The sequence below is a fragment of the Amia ocellicauda genome, chromosome 17, assembly GCF_036373705.1.
Source record: "Amia ocellicauda isolate fAmiCal2 chromosome 17, fAmiCal2.hap1, whole genome shotgun sequence".
NCBI classification, from domain to species: Eukaryota; Metazoa; Chordata; class Actinopteri; order Amiiformes; family Amiidae; genus Amia; species Amia ocellicauda.
This window is the reverse complement of record NC_089866.1, coordinates 613602-632246: the sequence shown is the minus strand read 5'-3', so window position 1 is coordinate 632246 and position 18645 is coordinate 613602. Positions and strand designations below refer to the sequence as shown.

Here is an 18645-nt window from a genome sequence, read left to right as displayed (position 1 = left end):
AACAAACACCAAAAGTTAACATGAACTGTTAACAATTGTAGCAATTTATGCTCAAAATTGATGGAAAGGTGGCAACCCTGGCAAACTGGACCCGTTTGAAATCCCTTCTGACATTAAACCGTGAACTGGCAGCAGCGTGCCGATGCGCCAAGGGACAGTTTATCTTGCTTACTGCACGGGTTTGCCCTGCAAGGCGCTCCAAAAAAACAGGATAGTGTTGTAGAGCAAGGGTGTGTCTCAGTACATAGAGTTTAATATATACAACCAAACACACACACACACGTCTGCCTTATCCACTTTACAATATGCTACAGCCCTGGGATACTGCCTACTCCCGCTATCAACACACGGTCAACTGTACCTAATAGTACTAATATAGGAGTTTTTTGGTGCAGACGACCCGGAGCAGCTAGGAGTAAATCACAGGGACATTTTATGTATTTATGAAGTCATTTATTTATTTAAACATTATATAAAACTTGTGTAAGGCCACCTGAAATATAATCTTTACAAATGTCAGCCAATGGCACTGAATGCAATAACAAATGAGTTTCTGTGGTTTCTTGCGGTGTTGTTGTGGTGCCATCCTGCGGTGCTGCCGGTCACAGCCAGGCGGGGTTGCCAGGCGGGCACAGCGGCTCCAGATGCAGCAGCACCGCCCCACTGGGGTTCACGCGCAGGTAGATGACCCCACTGAGCGTGAAGACGCCGATGGGGCGGGACTCGAAGACGTCAAACACCTTGTATCCCAGGTGACACTCCACGATGTACAGCTTGGCCAGGTTGATGGCGATGGGCAGAGGCATGGGGTCCTGGGCACCGTGCACCACCGCCACCGCGTACCTCCCGGCGGAGAGAGGCCTCTTCCACACCTCGAAGTGATCGTCCTGGAACAAGAAACACAGCAGGAAGAATAAGAAGGTTTGCCACGTTCCGCTCTTTCACCGAGACGGGTTCGGGGATCTGTGGTGCCGCGGCTGCGTGACGGAGCATCGATGTGTGAGGGGAGTGTGGTGCCGGCTCGGCCGAGTCAGACAGTCTTTTTAAGAGCTCTTGTCTCGGATGTACCTTGGTGGTGTGACAGGAATGAATCGCAGGGCATCATGGGAAATGCAGGAGAAGCGAGACTCCAGCAGCAGCTCACACCCCGTTGCGTTCAGCACCGATAAGTACAGGATAGCCTGTCCTACTGGCCCATACCTTATAGACCCGGGCACCCTGTACGCCCAGGGGGTCCTGGTTAATCGCGATGGCCAGCTGGTTCTGCAGGATCTCCTTGGCCCGGTCCGAGATGCTCCTCAGGTCGTTGGACATGAAGAGGGGCGCTGCCATTACGACCCACACGGCCATCTGGGTCTTGGACTGCTCGTAGCTCAGCCCAAAGTCACCGACCACGAGCTGCGGCCCGGCGTGCGGGGGAGAGAGGGGATTGCAGCGTTACTGAAGCCCGGGTGAGTTCAAAAACAGCATGTCAAGAACTAGGCAGCGAGCTTTATAGAGAGGAAAACAAAACAGTCAGGTGAGAAGAGAGGCTCTTGGTTGCGAACCGTTGGAAACAGAAGTGCTGGACTTTTGCCCATTATTTAAATAGCTCCGTGATCTGTGCCAGTACCAGGCTGGGTTATTTGGCGTTTTCTCTTTAACTGCACTAGGTGGAGAGCTGTGTTTCCCACTCCTCTGTGCTGTGCACCAGCTGCCTCTTAACTTCCCAGCCCCGCCAAACCCCTTACGTCCCTCCACAATGGGGCCTTTGAGAAGTATCCGTTTCCTTCCGCAGCCCTGGAGAGACTCGCATCGGCTACCTGAGAAAGCTGCTCTCTACACAACCACACGCCCTAACTGGAAAACCATGGCTAGCTTTCTAAAAAGGACATGTAAATCATACGACCTTATTTTGGCAAATATATACTGAAATGCATATACCTTCCTAACTGAGAAATGTATGCTTGTGGTAAAGGACTGAAGGAGACAGCTTTGAAGTTCTGACAGGCCTGTGCTCACCAAAGTACGACAGATAACACGTCCATGCTGGAGCCCCCCCACAGACACACGGGCTGCCATGCCCGTCCCCACAGACACCAGCACCACATTGCATCTGAAAATTTATTTTGTGAAACTCAGACATTCAAGACACTTTATATATTCCATAGACCAGGGCAACACACCCAAATACAAACTACATGCTGCTAACAGAAGTGTTCAAATCCTAATTGATCCTGCACTGACATGGGCATCAGACCAGCCCCCTGGCATTCCAAGAAGACTCAAAGGTAACATCACAGAGAAAGAGCACCTGGCTGGTTTGGCACCAATTGATAGAACTACAACTTGACAATATAGAGACTTAGAAACTCTAGGTAACATTTGAACCATTTTCACATTCCTCAAAGCCATCACACCCCCAACACACATTCTGTAGGAATCAAGGGAGAGGAATGGCAAAGACTGCTTCGATTAGAATTTCATTTTTATTACCCCAAACCTGACCAATCAGAAGTGTGGAACGAAAGAGATTAGAATCTCTTTGTCTAAATGTATAAAAACAGAAAGCTAAAACTAGCAATTCAGAGTGGCACGACTGGGAGTGGAGTGGAGTGGAGTGGAGTGGTTCGGTTCAATTTGGAGTGGAACAACCTGGGAGAAGAAAACAAGGAGATGAAATCCAGGAAGACTGAACGGAACCGGAACCAGAACCAGAACTTCTCCACCAAAAACCTGAAAGCGTTGCATCCGTCCTCAAGTGGACGCAGTCTGCCAGCCCTCCCCGCTATCGAGCGTCTGCATAACTGAACCTCAGTAAACACACAGGTAGTATATTAGTGTACTAGTCAATAATTAGGTAAATCACAATTACATAAAACCTAGTTGTGTGTGGGATCTGAACTGTAGGAACGGGCAGCGTAATCATAATACTGGTTTGTTATTTTATCTGTTTTGTGCCTCGAGTCAAAACTCAAGTATTGGATAGATCTCCTCTCACTCTTACTTTTAATATTATCCACCCTGCTTGTCTGTGTCCTATCTTTGCTAATACATGTTGTCCATTTACATTTTTAATAAACCTATATCCGTATAGAACGAAACAGCCTCAAGGTCAATTCATGCAGATCAACCTCAACGCTAATCTGAGCTCGTATTAGTGAAGTATTGCGGTAACTTGCGCATCAACCCGGTCTTGTTTTCAGAGAACTTAACCGCTGTGGGTTGTATGTGTGGGGGTCACTAGATAACAGGACTTTATTCTGCAATTATTATTTCTTCTGATATCGATACCAGATAAACAAGCCACAAGACAGTTTAAAGTCCTAAGCCAATTGAAAGTACTTACTAATAAAACAATAACTAATGATAAATTAAAACTATTTGTCCATCGCAACATTTTGGCTGTATCTTATCAGATCAGCATCCTTTCATTTCATGAAAGGTACCATGTCGGGGTCGTTCCAGCGGCCCGGCCCGGCGGCTGGCTGCAGGACGTCCTGGTGATTCCCGAACCACTCGATAATGCTGTACACGGAGCCCCACGAGTCCTGGATATCGCCGTAGTTCCTCCACAGGTTGCAGATCTGTCCCAGCAGGGCGTAGTCCACCTGGGCAGCACGGACAGAGCAAAGAGTCATCGACAGAGTCCGCTCCAGCCTCGGACAACATGGATGTTGACAAGGCCCGACAGCACGACAACACACAAGGCGTGTTTTACACCACAGCTACAGCCTCTCGGTCTCAAATGCACCGGATCTGTAAAGCGCTCACACTTCCCTTTCTGCCAACACCCATTCTGGGAACTCCCCGTCTCCCTTCTTATCAAGATATCGCACTCCAATATGAAAGGAGTCGTTCCCGGGTGCCCCTGTACCGCATGTCCGCCTCTCTCTATTACAGCCCAGCTCTTTGGGTTTCACTCGCCAAAGGAGGACAGGTGTCTCACCTTTGGGGGGAGTCCTCCCTCGTAGGCCGGCCAGCTGCAGGAGAACATGATGGGCCGGCCGGTGGCATTTAAGGCCGCGCTCATCTTGGGGTAGCCTGCCATCCCCCCCATCCCCCCCGAGGCACCAGAGACATACAGGAGACAACATCAGTCAGGCAGGACAAAGACAGCTCCCATGTCAACGTAGCTCACACACAGAGGATTCATTAACACACAGACTGATGAAAACTGCAACCTAGGAGCTCGGGATACAGACACTCGAGCGGAAAGACTTTGCTGTGCGTAAAGACAAGCCTTTTGCAGTCGTTGGAGTTTGCACTGTGGGGTTTGTGGGGGGGATCTTACTCCACAAACTAAATACAGCTCCAGTCAACGCCTCGCAGTCCTGACGGCAGCTGCTATACCTTGTGCTTTAACAGAGGAGTTCGAGTAGCAGCCGTCCAGCTTCAGCATGTCCACCCCCCACTCTGCGAAGGTCTGTGCGTCCAGAGCGACTGTGTCCAGAGTGGTGCCCGGATACCCCCCGCAGGTCAGGGTCCCCATGTCTCCGTAGATCCCCAGCTTCAGGCCCTTCGCATGGACCTAAAGGGACCAAAGGAGACGACGAGGTGTGCGAGAGAGAGTTCAATCACCAGAACTAAGTAACTATGTAAGCTGTTACAGGTGCTGCCAGGCATGTCCCGCAATTCAGACACTTTCTGGTTTCCCGGTCCTGGTTCTGTTTTTTTATAGAAGCCTGCCCGTGTGCAGCCGTGCCTCTGCTTAACCTGCTGGCACCAGAAAGACACAGGCGGTGTGGTGCAGATGCACTCATGAATACACAAGGCAGGATTCCTAATGTCTCCTGGATCGGAGAGCCCCGGCTACAGGAAACTCCTCAGCTCTGTGCCACGCAAGACCTCCTCCTCTGCCCCGAGGACACCGGTCTGTGCCAGAGGACCCGTGCCATCTTACTCACGTAATCCGCCAGGGCCTTGATCCCGCTGGGGAAGCGCTGGGGGTCGGCCGCCAGCCGGCCCTGGGCGTCCCTCTTCTTGGCGGACCAGCAGTCGTCGATGTTGACGTACTGGTAGCCCAGCTCCCTCCAGCCGTCCGCTGCCAGCCGGTCGGCCATGGTCTTGAACAGCCGCTCGCTGGGGACAAGAGGCGTGAAGCAGGCACTTCATCTGCCAGCGCTCACAAGACACAGAGGTGGGAGCCACAGTGGGGCCTCTACTGGAAGAGCAGGCCTTCAAGACTTTATATTTATTTATTTTTAATTGTAGCATAACTAAATAATTGGAGCAGAGCAGTTTGGGTCAGGGGAAACCTAAAGAAATCCCAATCCTCATGAAAGCGCTCTCAAGCAGGTGAGAGCTGTGCAACAACTGTCCGAGTTAACTACTGCGAGTGAACAAGTAGGAAGTGAAATTAAAAAGCTGTACACACAATACCGAATTCAATGGCAGGCTCTTCTGCGTTTGCTTCCTTGCAATCACGGGACTGCCTGTTTCCATCCCTTCTGGCTTTAACTGTATTTGCTTAATTGCTTAACAGTTATTTCCCCCCCCACCCATGTTTTTAGCACTTCCGATTAAAACCAACGACCCTTTTAGAGCAGGGGGGTCTCTACCAGGCTGCAGCAGGCTGGTGCTCACACCTCCTACCTGATGCAGTTGTCCGGGTCGGTGTCGCAGTCGATGTCGCACCGGTACCGCTCCCAGGCCAGCCAGCCCATGGGCGGTGTGCGGGCCAGCCCGTTGTCCAGACAGAGACAGGGGCCAAGTAGGGCCAGTAGGGCCAGCAGACAAGCGCTCCTCATGATGAACTGCCTGCCAGATTACAAACCTCACCCAGTCAATAACTAACTAAATAAATAATCGATCAATCAGTAAAGCATAGACTTAGACCAGTCTGCCCGTTGTTCTGGAGTTTTAATATATTAATTTAACACATTCAATGGAGGTAGCTATGCAAGCCCTGAGAATAGCTGAGATCACCGACTGCAGCTGGCATGCACTCTGTTTCTACAAAACCCGAAACACGGGTTGTCCTTCACTTCCGCAATGTAGTAATTAACCGCAGCATTGCTGAGCAGCTGACAAATGTTTCATGTGAACCGACTGCGTTTCAGTCTGACCTGTTATCACAGCTCGAGTTCCTGTACCGCAGATGTCCGCAGTTCTGCGCAATCCCAGCGACCCCATTGGTGGAGCTGCGCAGAGCTGCGCTACACCAACGTGTACACTTTGAGCACCACGATGCACAATAACAGCTGATCCAAGCGGGCAATCGCTTAATGCGCCACCAACACCAGGGTCGTGGGTTCAGTCCCAGGTGGGGGCACTGCTGTTGTACCCTTGAGCAAGGTACTTTACCTACATTGCTCCGGTAAATACACAGCTGAATAAATGGGTAAATGTACAAAAACAATGTGATAACTTTAACTTTACAATTGTCAGTCACCCTGGCGTAATACCACACCTGTGCTGTAATGAATGCAGCAGTTACAGATGTTGCTTCTTTTCTTCTACAACAGTAAATAATACAATTAGTGACCTCGAGAGTTTCTTATAAATCAGATTAATCTGTCTCTTACCCTCTGCTAATTGCTAATATTAGATATCGACAACAGACAATTGTTCGGCTCAGGGCAGTGCGCAGACGCACCGAAGCAGCCCCGGTCCCAGCCCGGTCCCAGCCCGGTCCCACCCCCTGCGCTCGGGGAGGGAGCAACCAGGAAGCGCTAGGACGTGCAGCCCTGCGGGGACACTGTGGACTGTGGACACTGGACAGCCAACAGGACAAACTAAGCGGCAACAACAACGGAAACTCTCAGCAATGGCCAGTGAGTCTGACCTCGCACAAGGTAGGGGCTGCGTGTGTTTATTGTAGTGTCGCTACTGCGCAGTCGGCCGGTGTCTGTATACCCGGATCACTGCGGGCTGTTCAAACCCGGACCCTCGAACCGTGAAAAACAGGGAAGCCCATTCTGACGGGTCCTATATGTCCGACAGGATGATCTGCTTAATACTTCCAGTCGGGGCAGCTCATTTCAACCGGTAGCCCATTGTTTTCAGATACCCATAGATAGCCCATCCTGATAGGGAAGCGCAGTGTCAGAACACCGGTCCAGTCCTCTCCCCACGGCCTGTGCGTCTGGACAGAGGGACAGGACACACCTGGGTGATCGATTAATTAACACCCAGCCCGGCGCTGACTGATGGGGGTCCAACGCCGTGGTGGTGGTGCTCGGCAGGGGGCGCTGCTCGCTTTGGTGCCGAGCCGGAGTCGCTGTGGCAGCATTTCATCCCACCAAAAAAGCCTGGGGATCATATTGGCCGTCTATACTAAGCAGGAAAACGCGTCTCTAACAAAGAGGTTTTATCTCCGTCCCGGCACACGGTAAGTGTCCGCGCTCATCACTGCGGCCCTTGATCAGCTGATCGGGGCCCCGGGGAGCCGCTGCGTTCTGGAACGCAGTCTAATCGTCCCGAGACGAAACCGCGGCTTCGAGCGGCTGCGCATCTCGTCCGACTGCCACCCCTGCGCTGCAAAACGCAGTCCGCCGTGAGGGCCGTCCGGCTCGGGTTCCTGCCGCGCTGGAGGAAGCGGGTTTGGTTTCATCGCCCTAGATTCACCACAAGGACGGCCTGCAGTGTATGGCAATACATAGTTGTATTTACTGCATTTCATTATACATAATTGATGGGCTACACTGTGCTACTATGATGGATCTGGGTGTATTTATCTGTTGGCTGCAGTGCGCTGTGTGAGTTTGTGTTGATCTGCTCGGATCCTTCGCCAAAGCATGCGAAAACCAGGGTCGCCTTCTTGTTGCGCAGATCTGCACAATCCCAGTGATCCCATTGGCGGACCCTCGCAGATCTGCGAGCATCTGCGCTACGATGTCAGTGTGCGCTTGCGTTGTGACTCGCATGGTGACCATGCTGATTGATTCCGGGTCAAAGGGCATGTTTAGGAAAGCAGCGTCCCTCGCGCTGTGATGACGAGCAAGAAAACAGTCGGCGCGAGCTCCGTGTGCCATGACGTCAGAGGGACGGTTTGTTTAAAACGTGTCTGAAGCTCCTCTGTGAAGAATGAGTGTCTGCAAACTGCGCATCGTTTCACCACTGTAAGGGTCCTGGTTATACTATTGCACGCCATTGTTCTGAATCAGAATATGCTTATTAATATTGGACTGATCAGTAAACGCATTACTGTGACCGCCATCACCGTAAATCAGAAGCTGAAACCAGCTGTCTGTTCCAGGTCAACCTGCTGCTTCTTTCACGTCTGGCGCGTCTCTGCTCTGGGTCCCGGGTTTCACTCCACATGTCAACTCTGTCTTTCCTAACAAGCAAAGTGACTCATCAATAAAAATGTAACGTACAGAAATAGGAAAGCTGACAAATGTGGCTCCTGTAAAACCACTCTGTTCACGGTCTGAGTGTGGACCCCCCACAGTTTCCGTGTTGCGTGCGGCAGCTTGACGAGGCTCGGTGAAATTGTGCGATGTCTTCTGCTCTGCAGGTGTTGACAACATCGAGGACCTAGATTCTCCTGGCAAGATGTCCAGCGATTCTGTAGACCGGAGTGCCCGGTGGCAGGACATCCTGAGAGGCCTGCAGTTCATACAGTGAGTGTGCGTGTGCGGTGGTGTTTTCTTGTCAGGGGTTGTCATCCATAGATGCCCTTATCTGAAATAAGCAACTTGAACTCCCTTGAGAGGAGACTCAACCCAGTGGCCTTCACCGGCTGGGGCTGCTGCTTTTGGAGTCATGGGGGGGGGGGTCCCAGAGGGGAACATGAGACCCCCAGTCCCGTCCCACTCTGTCCACCGCTCTGCCCCTCCAGCTGACATTCCTGGGCAGGACGCCGGCATGTCAGAGTCTCCGTGGGAAACGCTGCTGGTGTCACTAATGAAGTGAATGGCGGCCCCGGGGGGCGGGGGAGGGTATCCGTGTGGATTCCTAATTGCCTGCGCGGCTCACGTGTGACTGGAGAACACGTCTGCAGGCACTCGACTGTGCGCGTCAGCTGGGAATTAGCTTTTTTTTTTTTTTTTTTCCTTCATTGTAAAGGTTTGTGTGGGGGAGAGGGAGAAAAACTACAGCTCGTGATGATTTCCCCATCAAGAATGTTCAGAGACACAGGATACATTTAGAAAACCCAAGTACACATTTATTCCAACAGGCTCAGTATGGGTTCTCCATGGAATTGCATTTCAAAAACCAAACACACAAACCAAACAAAAAGAAAGTCCAGCACGGCACGGCTGAGGGTTGTGACCTGAGCTCAGAGTTAAGTTCCCTTACTTGCTCTGATCCCCTCCTTCACTGTCTCTGCCCTCAGACAAACACCCCCATTGTTCTCCTCACTCTGGGTATATACCTTAGGCCCCTCCCTCAACAGGTGCACTAACTCCCCTCCATTCTGTAACCTCCCCCACTTAGTGCGCACCCTCTCACCCTCACACACTCACTCCTAACAGCAGGAAACAACCATCAAACTGCAGTAACCACCACAATAACAATAATATAGTCAATAATGCACAAAAGTCCAGTGACCAGGCCTAGGGAAGGCCTAGTGACGATTTCTGTCCCAGTGTGTCACCGGTACCCCTGCGTCGCCCCCAGTGAGTGTGTAGCCCTGCGGTGCTGAATTAGTTCTATTGAATCGGCACTGGTGGTTTGGCAACACAAGTTCTGACTGCGGTGCAACGCCTTTCCGCTCCAGCTCTGAATGTAACCTCTGTGCTCTCGTTTCGCAGGTCTACATTGCCCTACCCTGGATCTCAGGAGGAGTATGAGGTAAACAGACTCGTATTTGACTTCTGTACCAGATGAGTGCGTGAGTGCTACACTGTGACACTGGCACGCCCTTGTGTTTTCACTGACGTCTGGCTCCGTGTGCTCACATCTAGACACAGGAGAACTGTTCTCATTTTAACACCCAGTGCTTTGTACTCGCTCATATTTATCCGAACTGAAACGGTGCTGTGGTTTGAATCGGAAGGTGTTCATCCAAGCCCTGGTGAAGAACCTGTTCGGCGAGGGCAACGACGTGTACAAGGAGGGCGACTGGGCCCGGGCGCTGGAGATGTACACCGAGGCGCTGAGCATCGCCGAGTACGCCGACTCGGAGGAGATCAGCGTGTCCAGCGAGACCATCGAGAAGCTGTACGCCAACCGCGCCGCCGCCTACTTGAACATGGTGAGCACCGGCTTGTGAGACGGTCCCGGTCTGGGGTGTAAAGTGTGGTAACGTATGATTAGTCTGTCATCCAAACTCATAATAATCCCAATTCCAGGGCCTGCACGACCAGGTGCTCCGGGACTGTGAGAAAGCGCTGCAGTGCAATGAGAATAACTACCGGGCTCTGTACCGCAAGTCCAGGTCCCTGAAGGAGCTGGGGAGACACCGGGAGGCCTACGACGCCGTGGCCAAGTGCTCCTTCGCGGTGCCGCAGGTAGGCCTTCATTTGGGGGGTTACCCTAGACCCTCATGTGTGATCTACGGCTGGAATAACTTCACAGTTCGCATGTAAACTGTATTCATGTGAAAAAATAAATAATAATTCATTGCAATGGCGACTTTTCTGTCGGTTCCTCAGGACGAGAGCGTCATAAAGCTGACCCAGGAGCTGGCAAAGATGCTGGGATTAAAAATTCGGAAAGCCTACGTCCGAGCCAAGGTGAACGCTGTGGACCACGTTGTCCCATGTTTGGGTTCTTGTGGAGCGTTAGCTCGGCGTATCTGTGCACTTATGGCATCTCTTGTTTCGGCAGCCTGCTTTGAACCCGTTGCCTGGGGCCACAACTCCAGGGGCCTCGAATGAGAAGGTAAGGTTTCTATACAAGCCTGCCTATTCTGCCTGCTCTGGGGGGAGTTTCTGTGGGACTCCTCCATCTTGTTTATGTCCGGACTCCGCTGTCGTGTCTGTGGACGGTTTTGTGTGAATTTGAAACGTCAGTCAGATCTCTCCTCTGTTTTGTTCTCAGTTTTCTAAGGGCCCTGTTTCAGTGGAGGACATTGAATCAGGTAAGGCCTTCTGAGCATCTTCATCTTTCAGTTTATTAGAGAATAGATGAATAAGTGCATAAAAACAAATTGTGGGCCTGTGTTTTGAGAAGCGTTTTGAGCCCTGCTCTGTGAGAACGATGATGCCCTTGTCCAGAGTCCGGGTTTGATGGGAGACGTGTTAAACCCGTCCCCCTCTCCCCTGTGCAGAGCTGTCCGTGGGCGCTCAGGAGAGGGGCTCCTCCTCGGTCCCGGTGTCCGCCGTGGCGCCCTGCTCCTCGGTGAGCGAGACGGCGGAGAGCAAGGCCGCCCCCGTGCTGGCGGTGTCCTCGGTGTCGCCCATTGAGTGTCGGGACACGGGCGGCCTGGCCCCCGCCGCGCTGGTGAACGGGACCAGCGAGTCGTACCCGGTGCCCGAGTCCCAGCTGGACTATGACGGTGACATCATCGGCGATGATCTGGACGAGCTGCTGGACAGAGCCGCCCCTCCGGTGGAGCCCCCGATGGTGAGTGCCGTGGAGAAGAGACTGAACCTCCCCGGCAGTGTCTGGGTCTCTGTGCGCCGACGTTAAGCTTGGTTCTGTGTGCCTTCGTTTCAGGCCATTCCCACCATGAAGGGGCCCATTCCTTTGACGACCGGCGTGGCCGCCAGCCTCTCCCGGCCCAGCCCCCTGCTCGTGCCGGCCATGCCTGTGTCCGGTCAGTTCGTGCCCTCTGTGACCCTGTCCTCGGTGTATCACATCGCCATGAACACGGGGATGTCCACGCTGGAGAAGTTCCCCAACCGAATGGACTCGCTGGACACCCTGTCGATCTCCGAGACCCAGACAGGTAAGATGACCCGGTCGGTCTCCGTGTCTCTGAAGCCTCCGGAGCCGTGTGTCGGGCCGGTGCTGTTTTGTGGGAGTGTTCCGGCGGCGGACGAGAGCTTGGCCGATTCAGGGGGTCTTGTGGAGCTGCAACGAATGTGTGCCGCGTGTAGACCATCTCCTGAGCCGTGAGCCGAGCAGCTGCGACTCGGGAGGGTTAATGAAGTGCTTTTTTCTCTGCTCAGACTTCTAATCCAGATGTTCATCTCTTCTCACAGCTGGAAATCCCCCATATGCTCAGCATTCGTATATACCTGTAAGTTCTGATTCTTTTTTTAATAGACCGTTAATTTACATTTTAATTTGAGGGCCTGAGTTTTGTTTTTAATTCTGCGTTATGTTTTTTCCAGCTCAGTGGCAAAGACAATCTGTTGGCTTCTCAGAGTGGAATGGGTGTCATAGATCATGATGGGGGGTTTCCTAGTGGACCGGACCCGGGTAAAAACCCTCTGGCCGACACCCATGAGTTCAGACAGGCCTGTAACCTGTGCTACGTGAAATCAGGTATGACCTGTGTGTGTGTGTGTGTGTGTGTGTGCGTGCAAAACCATAGATCAGGAGTCAGTCCCGAAGTGAGAATCTGTTTGAGACCAAACGTGTGAATATTGAATAACCAGTAAACCATCACACCTGCATAAACTGATGCTGTACAAGTCATTGTGTGTGTGTGTGTACAAACCAGATGGTCTACATCTAAACAGAAGGGGCGCTAATGCATTGGGAGAGCGTATGCTAGGGACCAGGGGGGTAGGGAGCTCTGACAATGGGAGATGTTCCATTAAGGAAAGAAAATTAAGGTAAACTGCTAGTAGGAAAGTCCTGAAATGTCTGTACCTCAATGCCAGGAGTATAAGGAACAAGATGTTAGACCTAGAAGCCACAGCGCTGGTGTGTGACTATGATGTTGTAGGAGTGATGGAAACATGGCTTTCAGAAAATGATGTGCATGAATACAAGTTGAAAGGATACACACAGTTTAATAGGGACAGGCACAATCAAAGAGGGGGTGGGGTAGCATTATATGTCAGAAATGTAGTTACATAGTTAGCAAACTTGTCAAATTTGCAGATGATACTAAAATAGGTGGCTCAGCAGATACAATCTTGGCAGCACAGGCTATTCAGAGGGACTTTAGATAATATTCAGTTGTGGGCCGACACCTGGCAGATGAAATTCAATGTAGACAAGTGCAAGGTAAAACATGCAGGTAACAAAAATGTCCACTATAATGACACTATGGGAGGAACAGAACTAGATGAAGTAACGCATGAGAAAGACCTAGGAGTCTATGTGGACTCCTCACTTTCTCCATCCAAACAATGTGGGGAAGCAATAAAAACGGCAAACACAATGCTAGGGTATATTGTCAAAAGTGTAGAGTTGAGAACAAGGGCAGTGATGTTCAGACTGTACAATGCACTAGTTAGAGCTCATCTGGATACTGTGGACAGTTCTGGGCTCCACACTTCAAGAAAGATATCGCTGCTCTAGAGGCAGTTCAGAGGAGAGCAACCAGACTTATTCCAGGTCTGAAGGGAAAGTCCTACGGAGAGACTGAGGGATCTGAACCTCTTCACCCTGGAACAGAGGAGACTACGTGGGGACTTGATCCAAGTCTTCAAAATCATGAAAGGCATCGACCACATCAAACCAGAGGAGCTTTTCCAGATCAGCAGGGACACACGCACCCGGGGACACAATTGGAAATTGGGCTTTAAGGCATTCAAGACAGAAAACAGGAGACACTTCTTCACACAGAGAGGCGTCACAATCTGAACAAATTACCCAGCAATGTGGCTGAAGAGTCAATTTGGGAACATTCAAAAACAGACTGGATAGGATCCTTGATCACTTAGTTATTAATGGACACCAAACGAGCACGATGGGGCGAATGGGCTCCTCTCGACTGGACACTGTCTTATGTTCTTATGTAGCTGGTAGTTTTAGCTGTTGATCTTGCCTCTGTAGGTTTCCAGGTGCTGGATTATGTCTTCCATGCTGATCTGGATCATAAGTGTAAGAAGGATGTTCTGCTGGCGAGAATAAAGCACACTGTTGACCAGACATGGAAGAGGGTCCGGCCGCGGCCCACCAAGAACCAGTACGTGGGACCCTACTACGTCTGTAAAGGTGAGGGAGAGACCGGGCAGGAGATTTTTACATACATCCAGACATGTTCCCATCCTTTCCCTGGGCAAGGCCTCGTTTAAACACCTCAGACCTCGAAACACCCAAGATCAGCGTGTTTTTCATCATAATTTATTCATCACTATTGCATTGCTGTGCACAGTAGGACTGCTCTCCCTCCCTGGCGGTGACCCTGGTCTTGTTTCCTTGTGTTTGGCGTGTTAGATGTTGCCGTGGGAGAAGAGTGCCGCTACCCAGGCCACTGCACGTTCGCCTACTGCCAGGAGGAGATCGACGTCTGGACGCTGGAGCGCAAAGGCGCTATAAGCCGGGAGATGCTGTTCGACCCGCTGTGGGGAAACGGGAAGATGAACCTGACCGTCCCCAAACTGCTGCAGGAGCACGACGGCATATTCATGTTCCTCTGCGAGGTGAGAAGCAGGAATGTCAGTTGCCTGGTCTGATGGCGGTTTTCTTTGTTTAGAAGTGTTCTTGGCAGTCACAAGACCTTTGTGGGCCACGCGGTGACCCTGTGTGATACGGTGTGCGGGCTTCAGCGGTCCTGACTCTGACACCGTGCGCTTCTCTTTTTCAGGTGTGTTTTGACCATAAACCAAGAATTATCAGCAAAAGAAATAAGGACAACCCAGCGCTGTGCTCCCACCCCGTTACGAAGCACGACTTCGAGAAGGACAAGTAAGCATAAGGCGTCATTAGATTCTTAACCAGCGATTAGTTAGTTCTAACTAATCCAGACTATAAAGGCCTGCTACGTCCAGCTCTGATCTCTAACCCGATCCCCCCCCCCGCGGCGCTGTGCTTGCAGGTGCCTGGTGCACATCCTGAGGGGCACCTCTGTCAAGTACACCAAGGTGCGCCCGGTGCACCCGCAGTGCCAGCTGGACCTGTGCCGCCACGAGGTGCGCTACGGCTGCGTGCGCGAGGACGAGTGCTTCTTTGCCCACAGCCTGATCGAGCTCAAGGTGTGGATGATGCAGAACGAAACCGGTGAGCGTCCCCATCGGTCCCCGTCCCCGTCTGCCTCCCCATCGCAGGGTTTGGTCTTCCGCTCTGGAGGGGGCTGTCCACTCGTCTGTGTGTCTGTCTAGCGTGTGAAGGGAGACTCGCAGTAAAAGCAGCTCCTGTGTCTGGTCTTTCGAAGGTATTTCCCATGAGGCCATAACTCAAGAGTCCAAGAAGTACTGGTCCAAGTTTGAAACCAACGTGCCGGGAGTCCAGGTAAGCATTAATGCATCGATTTTTGAATTTGAATTTGAATCTGTTAAAAGGAAAAGAGAAAAAGGAGAAAGTGTTCTATTTTTCACCTAATATGTGGAAATCGGTGTGAAGTGAGCGGATGACGCTGTCCCAGCCGGCGGGATGGAGGAATGAGTTCAGCACTAACCCGTCCTGTTTACCGCGCACAGCAGACCGCCAGCGTCGCCCGGAGGTTTGGACCCCCAAACCTGAAGATGCAGTTTGTGTGCGGACAGTGCTGGAGGAACGGGCAGGTCAGCGAGCCGGACAAGAACCGGAAGTACTGCACCGCCAAGGCCATGCATCCGTACGTACACCCCCCCGCACTCGACGCCGCCGAAAACACGCCGTCAGCGCTGGCTCTTCTCTCTTAATGAGTTACCGTCTTGTGATTGGTCTTGTGAATTGTCAACAGCGGTTTAAGGAGAGGCCGTGTGGTTGAGTTTTATGCTCTACTGATGCTCTTCGGCCTCTTCTGTCCCCAGGTGGTCGAAGGAGAAGCGCGTTGTCCTGGTGTCGTCCAGCGAGCGCAAGAAGTGGATCACCATCCGCCCCCTCCCCACCAAGAAGCCCATCCCCTCTCAGTTTGATGTAGGTTCACTGCCAATGGCTCTAACCAGGCTCTCGTTGCCGGCCACGATCGTTGCCGGTCCGTTTCTGTGAGAAGCGGGTTGAACCACCGACTGCAGGCGGGGGTGCAGTCTGTGAGACTGGGTCTGGTTTAAAAACTGACTCAGTCGAGGGTGTGCTGTCTGATAAAAGCTGGATTTGCATAACGGTCTGTGTCTTTCAGCAACTCTGCATTTTAAACTCTGCATGTTGGGTTATTTAAGTTTTTAAAGACCCTGAACCTGATTTGGAACATCTGCTGTAGTTACAGGACTGCCTTTCTGAAATGTTTTCTGTCTCCAGCTTTGCATCCATATTTCTTCGGGCAAGAAGTGCCAGTACATCGGGATCTGCTCCTTCGCTCACAGCCCAGAGGAGAGAGACATGTGGACGTTCATGAAGGACAACAACAGTGAGTGGACTGGCTGAGGCAGAGAGGCGCACCTGCTTCTTTTTTATTACCCTTTCTGCTCCTGATTTCTCTCTTATACTTTTAAACGAGCAGAGTCTCCATGTTATTATTGTGACGCTTCCTGTATAACTGCAGCTGAGCGCCGAGCTGCACTTCAGTTAATCAGTGTCAGGGATTGAGCTGTTCAGCAATGCGGTCCGGCACCGTGCAGAGTCCGACTCTTGTGTTTGGGTCCGCAGTCCATGACATGGAGCAGCTGTATGAGCGCTGGCTGAAGGCCCAGAAGCCGGACTGGAGCGAGGAGGCGGCCAGCAGCACCACCAGGGAGAACGGCAAGCAGATCCACATGCCCACCGACTACGCCGAGGAGGTGGTGAGTACTGCCATTCAGATCCGAGTGCCCTCGGGCGGGACCGGCCTCCATCCACTACACGAGTATCTGACCTTAACGTGCAGCTCAGACTTGCACTGGACAGAAGTGCACTGAAGTCTTTTTAAAAGTTATTTTTAATACTTTGCTCAAAAAAAGATTGAGAACCGAACCAAAAGAGAATTTAAAACAGGATCGTTAAAATGTGGTCTTGGTTTGCATGTCACCCTTTTGTGAAGTGCCAAGAAGAGTGACGGGGCCGGCATGGGTGGGAGGCGCGGGAGGCACTGATGGCAGTGGAGGGCGAGTGTCCGTGAAGACCAGAGCCCGGGGGGTGTCGGATGTTGCTCGGTGTGTGTTTGTATAAATTGTCCCTCGCTGTGCCGCACGCAGGCAGGGAACCACTGCTGGCTCTGTGGGAAGAACTGTAACAGCGACAAGCAGTGGCAGCAGCACATCACCTCCGAGAAGCACAAGGACAAGGTGTTCAACTCGGAGGATGACCAGAACTGCTGGCAGTACCGCTTCCCCACGGGCTGCTTCCGCGTGTGTGAGAGGTGCGTGTAGTGGGTCTGTGTTTGTTTGCATGTAGGCTGTGGCAGGGAACATGTGAAGAAAACATGGCTCTAAAGCGACCGCTGAAGAAACCTGTGTCCTGTGTCCTGTGTTCTGTGTCCTGTGTCCTGTGTCCTCCTTTAACGGGTGCCTTCTCTCTCCCACAGGTTTGTGAAGGGCACCTGCACTGAGGGGGAGAGCTGTAAACTGGCCCACGGGGAAGTGGAGCTGAAGGAGTGGCGGGACCGCAGAGAGTTCCTACTGATGAAGCTGGCCAAGGCCAAGAAGGACAGTCTGATCGCACCAAATGATAACGACTTTGGAAAATATAGTTTTTTGCTTAAAGACATTAACTAATTGTTCACGATGGGCTGATGCTGAGTGTGTAACACGGAGTGAAAAGGCAAACTAACCGCGGGAGCAGGGGGGGCGGCGGACGCGCAGGATTGTGAGACAAGGACCGCAGGGGAGGTTGTATTGAGCGGGTTGTTTTGTTTTGCTTTGTCTTTTTCTGCATCTTTACTGATCGTAATCGGAGCACAATCCTGGCGTCCCACTGGTGCCGACTCTGACTGAAGCTGACGTGCATTGAGTGATCAGGGCTTTGTTGACGTTGTCTCTGATTAAAACCGACAGACGACGCCTTTACGTAGAATAACGGCTCTCTGGGGCATCAATGGCTGACTCCACAGAAAAGGAAGTCAGGAAGGGGTTACATAAAGCAAACTGAAGAAGATGGGGCCTCAGTGAGGGGCTCCATAACGGCCAACTTAATATGAGCTTTTACTTAAGTTTTTTTTTTTTTTTTTCATTTAAATGGTTTCTAAAGGAAATCCAACCTTGATCGGTTCTCGTGTTGATTTGATTCGTGATGTTTGCTCCTGTACGGACTGGAGAAAAATGGAATTTGAAAAATCTGTTTGAGTTTATTTAGCCTGCGATATTTAAGTGTCTGATTATTTCTTCCATAATAAGTATGTAATGTGTGTTGGTACCAGGAGAATGGACCAACAATGCCAAAATAAAATCTACATATATATGAACGCATGAGATGTGTGTGTCATTTCCATTAACATCAGTTAAATTCATACAAGCTCATCGCCCCGATAAAAGTATAATTTCAAGATAAAACTGGTTTAATTGTCACATCTGAACATATTGAGCATTGTTACATTTATTATAAACAGCCCTGGATCTAAACTAAAATGCTGGGAAAGCATTAATAATAAAAGCATAATGCAAGTATCTGTGAATTTATTTACATATCATTCCATACAAAAGAAATAGCCCCAATAATACGTAATCTGTTTTACACCATAACCCTTTAATAATGTGCAATTATATCTAGACCCTGTGCAATTGAAACAGACAGACGGGCATCTCCTTATTTCAGTAAGTACATCACCAGACTCTGGTGGGTTGTGGGGTCTTTGGATAATGAATATATTCGGTGTATTACAGTATACAGGATCAATTTGATACGCTTTCCTGGGGCAACATTGTAATAGTTGGTAAA

The 18645-nt window shown here is 51.1% G+C and overlaps 2 protein-coding genes across 7 annotated transcripts; one reads left to right on the top strand and one right to left on the bottom strand.

Annotated features, from left to right (window-relative positions):
* Positions 1–431: 431 nt before the first annotated feature.
* Positions 432–6620, bottom strand: LOC136713288 (alpha-N-acetylgalactosaminidase). 3 transcript variants are annotated; one of them, XM_066690377.1, is made up of 8 exons: positions 6507–6620; positions 5575–5739; positions 4887–5061; positions 4333–4510; positions 3929–4023; positions 3429–3590; positions 1201–1398; positions 432–887 (listed from the first exon to the last, which is right to left on the bottom strand). In XM_066690377.1, the coding sequence occupies exons 2-8, from the start codon at positions 5727–5729 to the stop codon at positions 603–605; spliced, it is 1248 nt and encodes a 415-aa protein (XP_066546474.1). In that variant the 5' UTR covers positions 5730–5739; positions 6507–6620; the 3' UTR covers positions 432–602. The 3 variants fall into 3 exon arrangements, with proteins under 3 accessions (XP_066546474.1, XP_066546475.1, XP_066546473.1); XM_066690378.1 differs by lacking the exon at positions 6507–6620 and adding an exon at positions 6392–6467; XM_066690376.1 differs by lacking the exon at positions 6507–6620 and adding an exon at positions 6048–6308.
* An 8-nt stretch (positions 6621–6628) lies between these two features.
* On the top strand, positions 6629–18172 carry zc3h7a (zinc finger CCCH-type containing 7A). 4 transcript variants are annotated; one of them, XM_066690372.1, is made up of 23 exons: positions 6629–6776; positions 8441–8546; positions 9681–9720; positions 9926–10123; positions 10221–10379; positions 10524–10604; positions 10699–10752; positions 10912–10951; positions 11141–11436; positions 11530–11761; positions 12018–12055; positions 12150–12303; positions 13768–13929; positions 14152–14357; positions 14522–14622; positions 14753–14934; positions 15089–15165; positions 15354–15490; positions 15669–15774; positions 16096–16204; positions 16444–16577; positions 16968–17131; positions 17297–18172. In XM_066690372.1, exons 1-23 carry the CDS (start codon positions 6749–6751, stop codon positions 17484–17486), a joined length of 2994 nt encoding a protein of 997 aa, XP_066546469.1. In that variant the 5' UTR covers positions 6629–6748; the 3' UTR covers positions 17487–18172. The 4 variants fall into 4 exon arrangements, with proteins under 4 accessions (XP_066546469.1, XP_066546470.1, XP_066546472.1 ...); XM_066690373.1 differs by lacking the exon at positions 6629–6776 and adding an exon at positions 7207–7312; XM_066690375.1 differs by lacking the exon at positions 6629–6776 and adding an exon at positions 7342–7567.
* The last annotated feature ends 473 nt before the right edge of the window (positions 18173–18645 follow it).